We start from the raw sequence: 16,101 nt of genomic DNA, 5'->3' as shown, positions 1-16,101 counted from the left end.
TAATAAATAAGAATTAACTCGATGGATCTGTGCGCTATTGCAACTGATTTTTCATATTATTATATAATCATCATTAATTCAATCATCATTTTTAAGTTTTTTTTAACGTGAAGAAACGAAATAGTATTCAGTCCACGTGAATGTAAGTGGCTACTGCCGCCCATGAACATCTGAACTTAACTTCAGATAAGATTAGAGGTTGCCTGCAGATGGTTTTCTACTCCTACGGACTAAGTTGGAACTCCCGGGATAAGTATGATATGATATCTATCTTATTCAGATGCTTTCTGCGGAATAAGTTAATACTTGAATAGCGATAAGAGTGAGATGGATCGAATATCCAGGTAATGTAACGGAACCAAGTCTCACGAGAATTTGTTTCAGTTTCGGGAAATCTAAAATATTGATGGTAGCGTTGTATGCAGAATGTTTGCAACTTCTTAATGCAATTAAGTGGATGCGCTTTGACAAGTGAAAATGGATAGAACGTATCATTATTATGCATTAAAGTATTTCTTGTGGTAGTGAAATTAAAATCGAATGCTAGTTAACAACGCAATAGATTTCATAATTTAAAATGAAACTTGACCCATGAAATGTCACCATATGAGCCATGAAACATATGCCGAATACCCATATACCTAGTTTTTATCAATTTATTTCATAATTTGTTTGAGCAATACGGCTCATGATCGTCCGGTCAAATATGGCTTATATTTTTTAAAGCATATGTTATATCGTTGCACACAAGATACTGAGTTTTATTTGAGGATAAGACAGAATCTGAGTGATGGTTTTAGACTCCAGTTCTGAGTCTGTCCATGCATATTTATTACTATCTCAGCATTAGCAAGGAAGGGACCAAGGAACTTATATCAGTAATTTCACACTGGCTTATAACTGGCTACGAACTTGGACTACGGAAGAATGCGAGAATGTATCCAAAGTCCCGATATAACGTGTTCGGAAAAACACCCTGGGGTGTTAGCCGGTTAGAGTCCGACATAACCACTTATCCATGATGATTTTCCCCACGTATGAAAAATACTTATTTTACGAAAACATTTACCTAAAGCGTCAATAAACTGTCATTAATGAACGAAATTCAGTTACCAAGTAACAAACTGATAGCTTAGAAACAACGCCATGTATTCAGAGCCCATTATAACATTTCCCAAAACGCGTCAAACCAACATTAACAGTCGGAATCAATAACCGGACGGGCACCAGTCAGTTTACTTCAACAATAATGTATGAGGCGAATTTCATAAAACCGTGCAGGAACTAGAGATCGCGCGGGCGACTCCGGGAATACCAAAGCTTTCGGCCCTTTAATGTGAGCGTTGTACTGCATGAGTCAAATCAATGCGTTTTGTATTCCACAAGCACCGTACGAGACCGACACCTGGTCGGCGCCTTTGCAATATATCTGCTAGGTACAACGCACCTACACGTGTTTCACTGCCACTACAGTATTGATATTTTACATAACAGTATTGTTACGCTAATTGAGATTTATAAATAGGAATAATTAATATAAACGAAGACTGCGAAAAATTTCATGATTGTAAAATACAAAAACATGACAGCTTAAAAATCATAGACTTTGTAAAAAACATATATACCCTATGTAACTTCCACTGTTTATATACATCCAATTACAAACATTACTCTCCGCAGTCCAGTAGAACATATTTTACATAAAAACAGCATGCAGTCCGTCTAATATTATAACCAACAATACTAAAGTCGGTTATAGATGCGTATCATAACCGACTTATAAAGTTAAACAACGTCTGGTACGTCCAAGACTTGGAAGGGCAAACACTAGGGACTTCCACAGTTCCGTGCTTCAGTAGGGACGGTATGCCGCCGTTCTCGATTATTAACAATCGATAAAAATCTGAACGGAGTGAGCCACTGAGCCATAACGATGGGAACTTGCTGACATCTAGGTTAAATCAGCTCATGACACCCACTGCCTCCAGTAAAATCATTGTCATTCATTTTGTATCCTTTCAGAATTAACTAAGCATATATTCGTACGAAAATGTTATAAAAAATAATGCATGTCGCATGATACACCGTAATGCTTCCTCGTAAAGTGTGGTGCAGCGCCAGACTGGTACCAGAGAGTTGGAAATTAAATTGCAAAATTTCGAAGTTAGTCATAGAGATTAGTATAAAAACATGAAAAATGGCAGAGGTATTATTAGACGGAGTAATTTGCAGCATTTTACTGCAATAATGGCTTGCATGCGGCGAACTTCTAGGTATTGCCCACAAATTACCATAACAACAATTATATAACGGTACGTCGGAATGAGCGATAAGCTTTCAACGAAACCAATGCTAGAAGTGAGTACCTAGTACCTATGATGATTACATTTAATTTACTTTTGATAAGTATTTTTTCATACATGTTGTACATTTTTCAACAAAATGTACAACAGACTTCTATATCGTTATTCTCTAATAAAATAATACAATGTTGAAGTTGTATAAATTTTGATAATACTGTTTGAAATCTAGGAATTCCTTAATATAATGTTACTTAGCGCGCTGGATCATAATATGAACTCCGTCAACATATTTTTGTTAAATTTTACATTTTAATCACATGACCGTTATGTTTGTAGGTGTCAAGATGTTAACTAGATTAAAATTTCACGTCGTACATGCTACTTACTAGATTATGTAATATCACAATTAATACATAATTACATGTCATATCTGTATGAGGAAATTAAGACAGGAAATTAATTATAACATGTCCTGGCACGTGAAATTAATTATCGGTGAAGATACTCCTCATCAATAGAGTCCGGAAATGACCAAAGCGTCAATAAGGACGTTAAGTGGAGCATGGGATTGTAATGTTATTATTTGGAACATTAAAATTTCATATGCGAATATTACAATAGCGAGCCGAACAATACAGTTGCCCAGTTCAACGTCACGTACAATGTTGGTACATCCATATGTTGGTCGATCATAACATGTCAAAGGCATGTAACATGTATGAGACTGAAGGTATCTTAGGTTCTAGCAACGCTATTGTTTAAGATGGCAGAATAACAGTAGCACCATTGCCACATGTTTCTGCCTAATAACAATTTTAGTTTGAAGGGCGTGGATCATGATACTCTAGCGGACTAAGGGATGCGTAAGGGCCCCCGCCCCGGCCCCTGGTCTTGGGAAGCCCCACACACAGTTGCTATGAGCAAAAAATAAGGTCGCCGGACTCATCACCTCTGAAATAAATATTTGTCGGCGAAGTATCACTCTATGAGACAATATTAGTAATTTTGTTAAATCAAATCATCTTTTTAGACAGGGGGCTTCCATTTAACTTTCCGCCCCGGGCCTCCGACGAACATCCGCCACAGCCATGAGATATCCAACTGAATAAAAGCAACACATCCGTAACCGACCTGAAGTAGGCTATCCTATGGAGGATTGAATAAGCATGCGTTGTGTCAGGACCAAGAGGAAGGCTTGGTTTTCATTGAATATCATTTAACATTGAAATGACTTGGCCATCCCCTTCCGGGCAAAAACGAATACACAGCTTTGGGAAAATAATTGGCTAACAACGAGCTCGTGGTACGTGGTAGCTATATATACATTTTTTTAGCTAATTAAATTTTGCACGGTCACTTTACCTATACATATATGCTACGCTAATCTAAATTTCAAGCTTCACCAAGCATTAATTGTATGCAATATGGACGTTGTTTACAATTGCGGAACCCACCCTAAGTTTCAATTACGAAGCTGTCTGTCAAACTCACATTAAATTATGAATTGCGTTTAATTATTATTACGCATTGACAAGGACAGATGAAATATCGGCTTACTTTAATCAGAAATGCTTCATATTCATAATTAAACTCGTATCGATTTTTCATTATATCCATGATGCCTGTCCGTAGGAGATTATGTTTTTTATAACATAGGAGTAGCAGACGAGCATGCAGTCCATATTATGGTAAGTGGTTATTGCCGCCACTGGACGTCTATAATCAACCCGAGATAAGATTAGATTCCTACCTCAGGTCGGGCACAGATGCGCCGCTCTGTGACGGACTCTCAGGACTAAAATGGAATGCCAAGAAAAAATGTGCCACCCTTACCACGCTCTTGAAACCAACAGAGCAGCGCTTAATACTGGTGTTATAAGGCAGAAATAGGTATGATGATGTTGCGGTCCGTCCATCAATAATATCAACAATTATACAGTAACAGCATATTAACAATAATTAAATCAAGTTCGTTGTGAAATGTGAGTGTCCATTTTTGTGCATGTTCTTCCTATTTATAAATGTTTGTGTGCATCATGTCTCTTTCTCCCTCTCTCTGTATTTGTGTATAGCCCGCGCCAAACTTCTAGTCCGCTGTGAAGTTGTTGAGCGCAAGTTTAGCTAGCATATACTCTGTAACGTAAGGGCACACTAACGCAGCTATGTACCCGAGGGCGAGAGCGGGCAGCGGACGGGTACACCTGCAGGGGTCTCGCGCTGTCTTCCTCCTGCTAATATCTGCAAATTGCTATTGCAACGCCACTCGTTTCTATATTCGGAGCGTACTAGTAGTTTCGCGCGAACTATACAATATAACAACAATTAAATAATATTCGTCATGAAATGTGAATGCGCTGGTGTGCATGTTCTGTCTATTTATGAATGTGTGTGCATCGCGCCTCCCTCTTTTGTATTTGTGTACATGTTTGTGTCACTCTCAGTGTCAATGTGTTCGTGTACTGACCGCTCCAGAAGCATCCATAGAGCTCGACGCGCATGCAGACGGTGCGCCGGTGCGAGCTGTACGGTATGAAGCGGACCTTCGACGCCCAGATCGGCGGCTCCAGGTGGTTCTTCTTCTCCAGGTACGTGTTCGTGTTGCCGGACAGAATCTGCGTAGAAGAAATCTCGTCGTCAATTTGTTAATACTACGAGCCCCCATTAATGTCTTATTTTAGTCACTTTCTACTACTCATAGCCCCATACTAGGTTTCCCCGTGCCATGGCTGCTATACACGTAAATAAATACTCAAACACCCAGACTCACAACAGAAATCTAAATTCATCATTCAAATATCTGACCGGTGATCGAACCCGGAATCCTTTGCGAGTCATGATGCCCGCTCTGCCACGCGGGTCAATTTACATTAATATGATTATTTCGCTAATATGGTCGCCCCTCTTAATAGACCTTACTCATCTTTACCAAAAAGTGACTTGAACCGACGTATAGATAGATATCCCCGCGCTGTTTTAGATACTTAAACAAGAGTAATAAATTAATAATCATGATTTCCAACTAACCAAATTCAGTGAAATCCTATAAAAACGGTCAAACATAAGCTAAGCATCGTTATTATTTCTGGTTCTTGTTTATTGAATGGGAACCTAAAGCCTACTATAAATAATAGATAAGCGCGCAGACACAAGCAAATAAATTGCGAAACGCCTTCAGACATAATGGGCTGAGTGACTGTAATCCGCGGGACGACATCTGAATCAGTTTGCTCGTTGCGTCATGCTAAGGATGCCCTAATTTAGTATCGCCCGGCCTACTGCTAAATTATAAACGCCATAATCCTTCCACTGTTGTTATGGATTTGGCAAAAGTATCTACTTCTACTACGGTTTACTTCCTTTTCATAGTGTTCGACAAATTATACCGTAATACTAGAGGAAACCTTCCATTACCTTAGTACAAAGGTGTTCTTTAATAACAAGAAAAAGTTAATTGTTTTAACGACGTTTAAATAATATGATGCAACGTTATACATAGTAGATACACTAGATAAATCCATAAGAAAAAGCTATATTAACCAGAAAACGTATACGATAAATTAAAAATACACTCAATGATAATCTATACATTCAAATACATGTAAAGTTAATCAGCTAACCATCACTTTTCATGTAAAACGATGTACGCCCTAAACAAACAACACCCACGATTTACCGTCGGGAATTAAAACTAACAATCAACACTTCCCACCTCTTGGCCATCAGAGGTCCTATAGCGCACCCACTTGCCGAGCTTCGGGCGCCAGTACTCCAGCACGTACGCCTCCGCGTACTCCTGGCCCTGGCCGTTCCCGAAGCGGCCCTGCGTGCCCGCCCCCGTGATCACGTGCACCGAGTGAAGGTTTATCTCCAGCCACTCTGTCGACTCGGTCGTGATCTGCGGCTTCGGGCACCAAGCACCACCTTTTATCTCTTGGTTCAGTCTACGGACAAAACAATATTCATTTAATACATGTACAAAAATTTAAAGATACCTATTTTATTAATAAATAAAGTAGCAAACGAGCATGCAGTCCACGAGATGGTAATATTACTGCCGCCATGGACATCTGTAATAAACTCCACAAAACTGTCGTTTGTGGAACTGATGTGCCGCGCCTGAGCCTAAGTAGTAAGATGGTCGCCACCAAAACTCTTGCGAAAATGAGTAAGTGTTTTTATTTTTTTATTTTGGCACATAATCTGGTCGAGAACAAACCGCGATGACATCACGTCACCGATGCTATCTTATACATTTATGCGCATGCCTGTGTGTAAGTCGTCTTTATAATAGATCGTAAAAACGTTAACGAGAATTGTTTATTCTATTGTGTGGCGACATCTATAATTTGAATTTATGTTTTTGATCGAAGGTTACCCGACGAGTAACGACACGGAGTAAGTAAGCGCAAGTCGAATTTGGTACCCAATACGTATACAATTAACGAAATCTTGTGTTGAAGGTACACTCGTAGGCGTAAGGCACACAGTTTCAACTCCCGCCATCCATGTAAGAACAGCAATATAAATAAAATGGATGAAATTTATTTATGTTTCTGTATTTGCGTATAATTAAAGTTAGTGTATATAACAGTCTAACTGTTATTTTTTAAAGTAAATTAAGATTTTTGTACGACTGTAAAACATAAACGTGTGTTTCGTCGGAATATTTGACTAATATCCATTCCCAAGATTAACACGAAGAAACTGACAAACAATAATGTCAGTTTCTTCGTGTTAATCTTGGGAACATAGTGTAATTAAATTAAAACGGGACTTTATCTATTATAAGGGTAAACAATCACCTATATATTTAACTAAAAGTATTCAGGATTTAATGGAAAATCCCCAAGCGCGTAAAATTTAAAAAGTGACGTCATAATTTTATTATACACAAATTGAAACCAATTTATTAACAACACATTAAGCAAATGTATTTAGTAATCTGTTTACAGACTAATTACATTTTGCAACAGATAGAATTATCAAGACGTGTACGAGTTCCTTCGTTTCCACTCGCGGTGCCGGTAGAATTAAAGCCTTGAAAACAGGTCACATTAATAAGATTTCCGAGTCGCTAAGCAGTGGACGGAACTTTAATTGATTCTAAATCCGATTACTACTGCTCGTTGCAGAATTTTAACTGTTTCCACAAACAAACTGTTTGGGATGTTTAAGCCCCGAATTGTGTAGTCGCTGCAGGGGAAACCGCAATGGACAGGTGGGCGTCACTCCGGTCGGCGAATCACATACAATTGTTAGGACGCGTTTACAATGTGCAACGTGTACACATATTGTTTGCATGAATAGAAGCCACAAACATCACTGCTTAGGAACATGACTGCTGTAGACATTTTAGCGTGCACAAAGATTTATACAGCCACGAGATGTTTTGTTGGAATTGTCCCGACCGAATTAATATTTCAACAGAAGTCAAATGACTACAACTTTTGAAATATGAGTTATTTTTATTTTTATCTAAAATCCAAGTAATTAGTTTCGCTATTCCATAATTTTTACCTTAAGTGAAGGTGAATAGCGTGAGAAAACCAGCACATCTGCGAGTTCTTTAAAAAGAGAACTCAATATTCTACAGAGAGTGACAGAAGCTAAGGCAATTAAGATTAGACCCACACTCAATAGACGGACAGTAAAGAAACAACGACAATAATAACCATAAAAATGACTTGACTTTACACTCCCATTTTTGCCGAATATTTAAAACGCACACAGACGAAACAAATGAACTACATGAATATATAACAACCGCAACAAATAAGTTAGAAAACGGCATTATTGCAAGCAATTTCTGAAGTTTCGTCAAGCGAATAGCGGTAGACAGTTACAGTTGCAAACTTGCAACTTTCCCAAAGCGCTTCGCTTCGCGAGGTGAGAGCACGAGAGGCTGCGAATACTTGCATAATGAAAACGGTCCTTTAATCTAACATCGGCCGATCGCTTAATTACTTTTTGAATTAGACCGCAGGCGCCGGCTGCCTCTGACATTGAACTTGACCACTCAACAGACAGTACCGCTTAATGCAACATGCTACATTATTGTATGACTGCTGTCAATACAAATAATCCATTCAGCGTAAGAGGATTACACATGTGCATATGAAATTAGTAATGAATAAATTGAAGTGAGTATCTATATAACGACTTTTGTTAGAATATGGTTTTTGTGGCATAAATGCCCTTGCTATTAAAGAACAATAATATGTTAGATTTATTAAAATAACAGTTATAACTTTTATAGGTCATATGAAAATAGAGATAAAGATGCACTGGGGTCATTGTGACCCCGCGATGCTTGCTGAGGGTTAACTAAACTATACTTATTCCATTTACATATTTCACTACTACCTGATTCAAACTATAATAAGTATAACAAATATGTTCCTATGTATCTGTATGAATTGGTATTTACCGTAGCGTTTACAAAAATATTATTAACACCGAAGCCATTTGAAGCAGGAAGTACCTAGAGGAAGGGCTTAGTATCTGTCAAAGTTACGTTGAGTGTTTCGAAGTTTGATATTGATATTCCATTCCGTAAAAATAACTACACTATACATACATACTGACTTAATGTTTTTATACTCACTGAACGAATGTGTTTGACAAGTCTTCTGTTTGATGAAATAACTTACTTTTAGGGTGGGTTGCATCAAGTCACTTTAACATTTACAGAAGCCTAACCAACCGTCAAATCCATGGTTATAAAAATAATTAGTTGCACCATTTTAGTTGAGTTTGAAATTACGTCATAACCAATACTTATCTTTAACCGCTAGATTAATGTTACTGTATTTGTCAACTTTCCTATCTGTCAATGTAAACTAAAAATTGCGGTGACAGCGACACAAATTACGTTAATGACAAATCTATTGGTTGAACACAAAATGTTTGCATTCCATCGCTACCGTCAAAGTTACTGTTATATTTAACTTTAACGCAAACTTTAACAGACTTTCGATGCAACCCACCCATAGTATTTTTACTTCACTAAACAACTCTACGCGAACGAAGTGTGCTGTGTGCTCGAGTACAAAACTGTTCAGTGTAATAAGCAGAACAAATATCAATTTCCTAGGGAATACTTCTTTTGCTCCATTCGTTACCAATTTCACTCAGGTCTCCGTTGGTTTTGTGAAGTAATTGATTAAATTTTACCTTCACTACGTACTAAATGTAATTTGTTTCCAGGACTATTTACGAGCAGCATAAGTTATTTTTTTAACTCTATTAATTACCATAGTTGTGAAGGGGAAAATAAAAAATTGTAACATTGTATTGCGTGTATATCGTTCTGTCCATCGGAAGATTACACTAACACGAAAGCTTTGTACACAATAATATAGACGTAGTGCCCACGCCAGGCCAGGGTTCTGATTTATAAGTCTGTGTTTTGAATAATGGTCTATTCATGGAACTGACGACTCGTAATGTTTAATCGATTGAGAAATTATTATGAACGCTATTAGCGAATAAATGACAAACTTCAAGCTGGAAATAACAAACAGATATAGCTTTAGAAGGCTTTTCCAACGCGCCGGACCTTATTACCTATACTATATGTCTCAGTAATACATCAATGTTATTGGTACCTGTTTTTACCCTAGACTCTTTAATACCCCACTGGTATGCCTACCAGAAACTCCTTTCAGAGTGAAAATAGTTTACTGTTGGTTGCTTCACCATATTTGCTTTCACTGACAAATGAAAGCAATTTATCTTTAACACCCAATGCATAATATGGAACTCGAACCTCAATCATGCGTGAGAGACCGAATTTCAAACCAATCGGCTGTCTGCTTATTAACGTTATTAATGCTTGGTTTGATGGTTTACCTCTGACTGAGCACGATATAATCCGTTGATGAGACCAACTTAATCATGTCAGCGTTACTGAGTTGCTGCGCGCTAATTGAACAGCCAAAGCGTTGATATCCTCGCACAGTAATCAGTCGCAACAGTTCCATGTAGGGAAGGCAATCAGACATCGATTAATCGAAGATTCGATCTTTTGGGCCAGAAAATCGGTTATTTTAATCGATCTCCAGCAATCTCGATTCACTGAATCGATCTTTCATCCTAGAAAATTGAAAGTCGATATTTTCGAAGGTGGTTGAATGTGTTATAGACATTTTTTGCTGACGGATACGTATTTCAGTGCTTGTTCAGACGTTCCTTTTTCAATGTCTTCGCCTTTTTTTAACTGAGAAGATCGATTTTTGGAGAATCGATGCTTTGGGCCTCGATTTTCTTGTGAATCGATTTATTACACTTCGATTTGAATCGATTCAAGAATCGATCTTTTTCGGCAAGAATCGCCATCCCTAGTTTCATGCGGACGAGTCACCCAGTATTTGATTTGATTAAAACGGCACAGAGGTTACGTTATGCCGTCGCCACATTCGGTTTTGTGTATAATTGGCAAATAGCTATGAGCTATGTCGGTATCTTGATTAGCTACCTCCCTCTTCGAGAAATGCAGGCGTCTATAAACATATTTCTTTAAATATACCTGATATCTAAACCAGATCTTCCTGACTGATTTCAGTTCCTTTTAAAATTTGCAATTTGGGTATACCGTGAGAAATCCTGAATAATTACTAAGCGAACAGGAGTAGATATTTGCTCAGTCTAATCAAGGAAATAGTCCAGCTGACTTTACAAGCAAGCTGACCAGCGGTACGCAAAACGGCAAAACACGTAATTGACATACGGCTTCTTACGCCTGTAGTATACCACGCATTCATAGCATTAACTCTACTAATTAAATCCGCTATTCGTTTATGCGCTTAGAAATCCTTTATCAACACAAAGGAGCATCTCTGCCGGGAAGCATAACTTTGATTGCTCCACCACGGCGGGCTAACTGAGCAACCGCCGCAAATTGGACTGACATCGCCAATGACAGGCCGCCACACACAGGAATCAGCCCTAATAACTGTGGTTTAATCTACTGTCACTAGTTGTCCTGTATTTAGGTATGTTGAACACAAACCAAATGTCTTGTCCAGATCTATGCGACTACTGATGGCTTCGACCATATGTTACGCATCATTTTTTTAATAAATTGATTTATTAGTCTTTTAAATTGGTAGCGGCGTCGACGATGCTACTAATGCAACAATTTTGTCAAATGCTTTTTACTTAAAAACCTTCTTTCTTGTCCAGGTCGTAGTTTTCGTGTATGTTTTCGTATAATGTTATTTATTTAAAAAACTGTCTTGACCAGGGCTTAACACATAACATTGACGACAATATAATTTAGACAAATGCAAAAAATCGTCAAATCTTATTTATATCTCAGTTAAGTAGGTTCAGTTTGCACCGGGTAATGTTGCTAGTGATTACTTTGTCAACACGTTTAACTATGCAAACATTGTCTCCGGCTAAAGTAGATAGGGCCAATTAAACAGTGTCACATGCGGCAATTACTCCTCACTATTCAAAATGCTGTTAACTGTTGCCCCGTTAGTTAGGTAGCACTACTTCACTCAATATAACGTAACTCTATATGGCCTAGTCATTCTTACAATTAGTCTATAACATACAGATGCACAGCCACAAAGGAATCGTTAAGGTACAACAACAAAGGAATCATTAGTAATATGAGTATAATCAACTTAATATCTGATAGGTATATCCAAACAATAATGGATTGGATATCTCAGCTTGAACTTGCATTACGATAATTAAACCCTCAAAGGCGGTTAGAGTCTATCGCAAATCCGATAGCCATACCGTCGATGATAACCTGAGATACGCAGCAATCAGTGTTAATAATAGTTCCATCTGTTACTAGTGCGTTCACTTATCGTGTCATGACGGCGTGCACTGGTTCTTACCAGGGTTGGATAACAAGTAGGACAAAAATCATTTAAGATTTTTTAATATGCTATAGGGATATGTATATTTTTCTGTACCTATTGTCTATATCAAAGTTAAAGCCCTTAGACAAAGCCGTAAATAAGCCTCTTTAACCTTTATGACTCCCCGAAAACACCCCGAAAAGAGTGCCATTCAATCTAAACTTTTAGTAATTAAATATAAAATGTGTAAAAAACAGCTATAGTACCATAACATATCAGAGTCAGATTTCCCTATAGACCTTTAGTACCTGCAATCTGTAAAAGGCGTACGTTTCTTTAGTTCCTTAGGATCTTTACATAAAGTCCGAAAAACAACAACTTGTACACTGTACAATGTAAATGTTCATATTGTTCGCGCGGTCATTAAGGCTTATTGACGCGCACTGGAGCATTGGAACTATCAATGATGCGTTAAGGAGCGGCTTTCGTAATTGACACCACCTTGTCCGAGAACATCATGCAACTTCGGAGAATTCGCTCTTGTACTAATATGTTAAACTTAAAAAAAAAACAATTTGTTCACTCTACAATGTAAATGTTCATATTGTTCATATGTGGCAGCCCTATTTTGGACCAATCAAATTCCGAGGCGCGCGGTCTTTAAGGCTTATTGACGCGCACTGGAGCATTGTAACTATCAATGATGCGTTAAGGAGCGGCTTTCGTAATTGATACCATCCCGAGTACATCATGCAAGTTCGGAGAAATCGCTCTTGTACTAATATGGTAAACTTAAAAAAAAAAATTTGTTCACTGTACAATGTAAATGTTCATATTGTTCATATATGGCAGCTCTATTTTGGACCAATCAAACTCCGACGCGCGCGGTCATTAAGGCTTATTGACGCGCACTGGAGCATTGTAACTATCAATGATGCGTTAAGGAGCGGCTTTCGTAACTGACACCATCTTGTCCGAGTACATCATGCAACTTCGGAGAAATCGCTCTTGTACTAATATGGTAAACTTAAAAAAAAAACAATTTGTTCACTCTACAATGTAAATGTTCATATTGTTCATATATGGCAGCCCTATTTTGGACCAATCAAACTCCGAGGCGCGCGGTCATAAAGGCTGATTGACGCGCACTGGAGCATTAGAACTATCAATGATGCGTTAAGGAGCGGCTTTCGTAACTGACACCATCTTGTGCGAGTACATCATGCAACTTCGGAGAAATCGCTCTTGTACTAATATGGTAAACTTAAAAAAAAAACAATTTGTTCACTCTACAATGTAAATGTTCATATTGTTCATATATGGCAGCCCTATTTTGGACCAATCAAACTCCGAGGCGCGCGGTCATTAAGGCTTATTGACGCGCACTGGAGCATTAGAACTATCAATGATGCGTTAAGGAGCGGCTTTCGTAACTGACACCATCTTGTCCGAGTACATCATGCAACTTCGGAGAAATCGCTCTTGTACTAATATGGTAAACTTAAAAAAAAAACAATTTGTTCACTCTACAATGTAAATGTTCATATTGTTCATATATGGCAGCCCTATTTTGGACCAATCAAACTCCGAGGCGCGCGGTCATTAAGGCTTATTGACGCGCACTGGAGCATTGGAACTATCAATGATGCGTTAAGGAGCGGCTTTCGTAATTGACACCATCTCGCCCGAGAACATCATGCAACTTCAGAGAATCGTTGCACCAATATGGTATACTTAATTTCCCAACAATACAATGCAGACATATGGTAGTAAACGCGGGAAATATATTCCATACATACTACATATGGGGTAGGATAAGAGTTTTGCTTTATGCGTGATGTATAAGTAGGCATAGACTTAAATGCCTCAAAACCTTATCTCTACAAGAGTCCTTCCCAATTATTAGTACCACTTCGCTATGGTGGACTTTACACTACGTTAGGAATTAGAGAAATAGTACTCTGAGAGATTTATTTTTGAAGATCTCCTTCTTTTGGGGCCTTTGGAAAAAAGATTAGTGAGTTTTTTCCAACACCTACAGATAATAGTCGACACCATAAAGTTGGCTAGTAATAAAGGAAAATCGATATTTATGATACGATAATATGCGCTATATCACGTCATATCACTTGTCGTGTCGTTTCATTGTGTATTCTTTTCTCTATTTTAATAATTTGACTTGTTGTGCATTTACTTAATGATACATGAGACACTCTTACCACCAAAGAAGTATAATTTCATCCGTGCGGACCTACATAAATACACACGCGCTTTTTTAAATACAAAGTAAAGCACATGTATAAGCGGAGTTCCACATGAGATCACCGATGCGTTACTGCACGTAAGGACCAAGTTAGTACGGCTCGCGTAAGTACATATGCTACACCCTTCAGACCGGAACAGCAGTGCGATCTCTAGGCAATGTGCACTGTACTTACATTGTACATTATTGTGGATTAGGAACTATTGAGCACCGCTTAGTTCCCGATGCAACGTGTGTGCAGTTTAGGCGTTCGTAACTTTGTACATACTAGATTAAACGGAAGGTTTATGTACGTGTTGGTCGGTAAAATGCCATTACCGTAAAGTTATTTTATAACATGTGTAATAGAAGAGGGGAGGCAAGACAAAATTAATTATCACTTGCTTAAACGGTGAAGGAAAACATTGTGAGGAAACCCGCATACCAGAGAGATTTATAAAAAAAAAAAAAATCTCAAAAGTATGTGAAGAATTTATAGTATTATATTCATTGTAAAAAAACAAGTTTCTCTGTATTACGATTTAAGAGAGTTTGGACAAGTTAGAGATGGACAACAGCAGAGACTTAGTAATTCCGTAATAATAGTTCAGTTTTTACCCTAAAAAAAAGGGATAGAAAATATAACCCTGAGCCAACCAACCACCAAGCAAGCTAAGTTGATAATGTATTCCATAGTGGGAAGTGGGAAATAGCGGCTGAGAAGCAAAGTGTAGCCCAACGTGTTGCTCAAATGCATTAGTAAGCCGCAAGTTAGTTGTTTTAAGTCACCATAAACCCCTTGACGAAGCGAGGACTTCATGTAGACGGCTTTAGAAGAGACCGGAGCACTACCAATAATGTTATTTTATTTTAATTTTACAGGTGCTATAAACCACTCGGGCTTAGTCCTTGCTTAGTCAGCCAAACTGCAAGTCCGCTCTGACGTTGTTGCGAGCAGGTGTAGTCATACAAGTTGCTATGGCGACGGGATTCCTTTCTATATTCAGAATGGAATAGCAGTTTTACGCGGACTATACTGTTAGTGCATTGTTTATCTTTTAAACTCCCAATGTACGTTAGGTTTTTAACTATTTAGTGCACCTCTAAAGGAGTACCATTCCATAATAGTTACTATAAGAAATGTATTCAAATTATCTCTCATAAGTATTCAAGATATTCTTTGCATCCCTTATATTTTGGTAGATTTTTTTAAGTTTCACTATGGGATGAAAAATCCATTGTTATCTTTTCTTTTGACAAAATTTTCACACTAAGAAATTGTCAAATATCGATTTTTGGTAGGAAATTAGATAGATTAATCTACACTAATATTATAAAGAGGAAAACTTTGTTTGTTTGTTTGATTGTAATGAATAGCCTCAAAAACTACTGGACCGATTTTAAAAATTCTTTCACCATTCGAAAGCTACATTATCCACGAGTAACATAGGCTATATTTTATATGAAATATATTTGATAAATTGATTTTGAGGCGCAAAAAGGTTTGCCGGGTCAGCTAGTTATTAATAAATAGCTTTAGCCGTTGTATGGAAATACAATTATGCGATAGGTACATGGGTGAATGAAGCCACTGCATAGAATGTAATTCCACTATAAAAACTTCACGGAAAAATGACATTTTGTTTGATAGATACGTGACACAGGTCGCGCGGCCTGTAATTATTAACAGTAGCCAGAGACGCCGATATCAATACAAATTACTAGCTAAAAGCAA

At 37.8% G+C, this 16,101-nt stretch overlaps 1 protein-coding gene across 2 annotated transcripts in view; it reads right to left on the bottom strand.

Annotated features, from left to right (window-relative positions):
- Positions 1–16,101, bottom strand: part of Tkz (tyrosine kinase-like protein) — an 84,711-nt gene that overhangs the window by 15,051 nt on the left and 53,559 nt on the right. For both annotated transcript variants that reach the window (XM_073074602.1, XM_073074601.1), the window contains exons 4-5: positions 6,013–6,244; positions 4,768–4,915 (exon numbers count right to left, since the gene is read on the bottom strand). In XM_073074602.1, the coding sequence (XP_072930703.1) occupies positions 4,768–4,915; positions 6,013–6,244 (380 nt within the window). The remainder of the gene's footprint in view (positions 1–4,767; positions 4,916–6,012; positions 6,245–16,101) is intronic.

Source organism: Epargyreus clarus, unplaced genomic scaffold, assembly GCF_041222505.1.
Source record: "Epargyreus clarus isolate Ecla_fem2 unplaced genomic scaffold, WU_Ecla_fem_2.2 ptg000007l, whole genome shotgun sequence".
NCBI classification, from domain to species: domain Eukaryota; kingdom Metazoa; phylum Arthropoda; class Insecta; order Lepidoptera; family Hesperiidae; genus Epargyreus; species Epargyreus clarus.
Note: the sequence above shows the minus strand (reverse complement) of the source record. Positions and strands in the feature narration are given on the sequence as shown.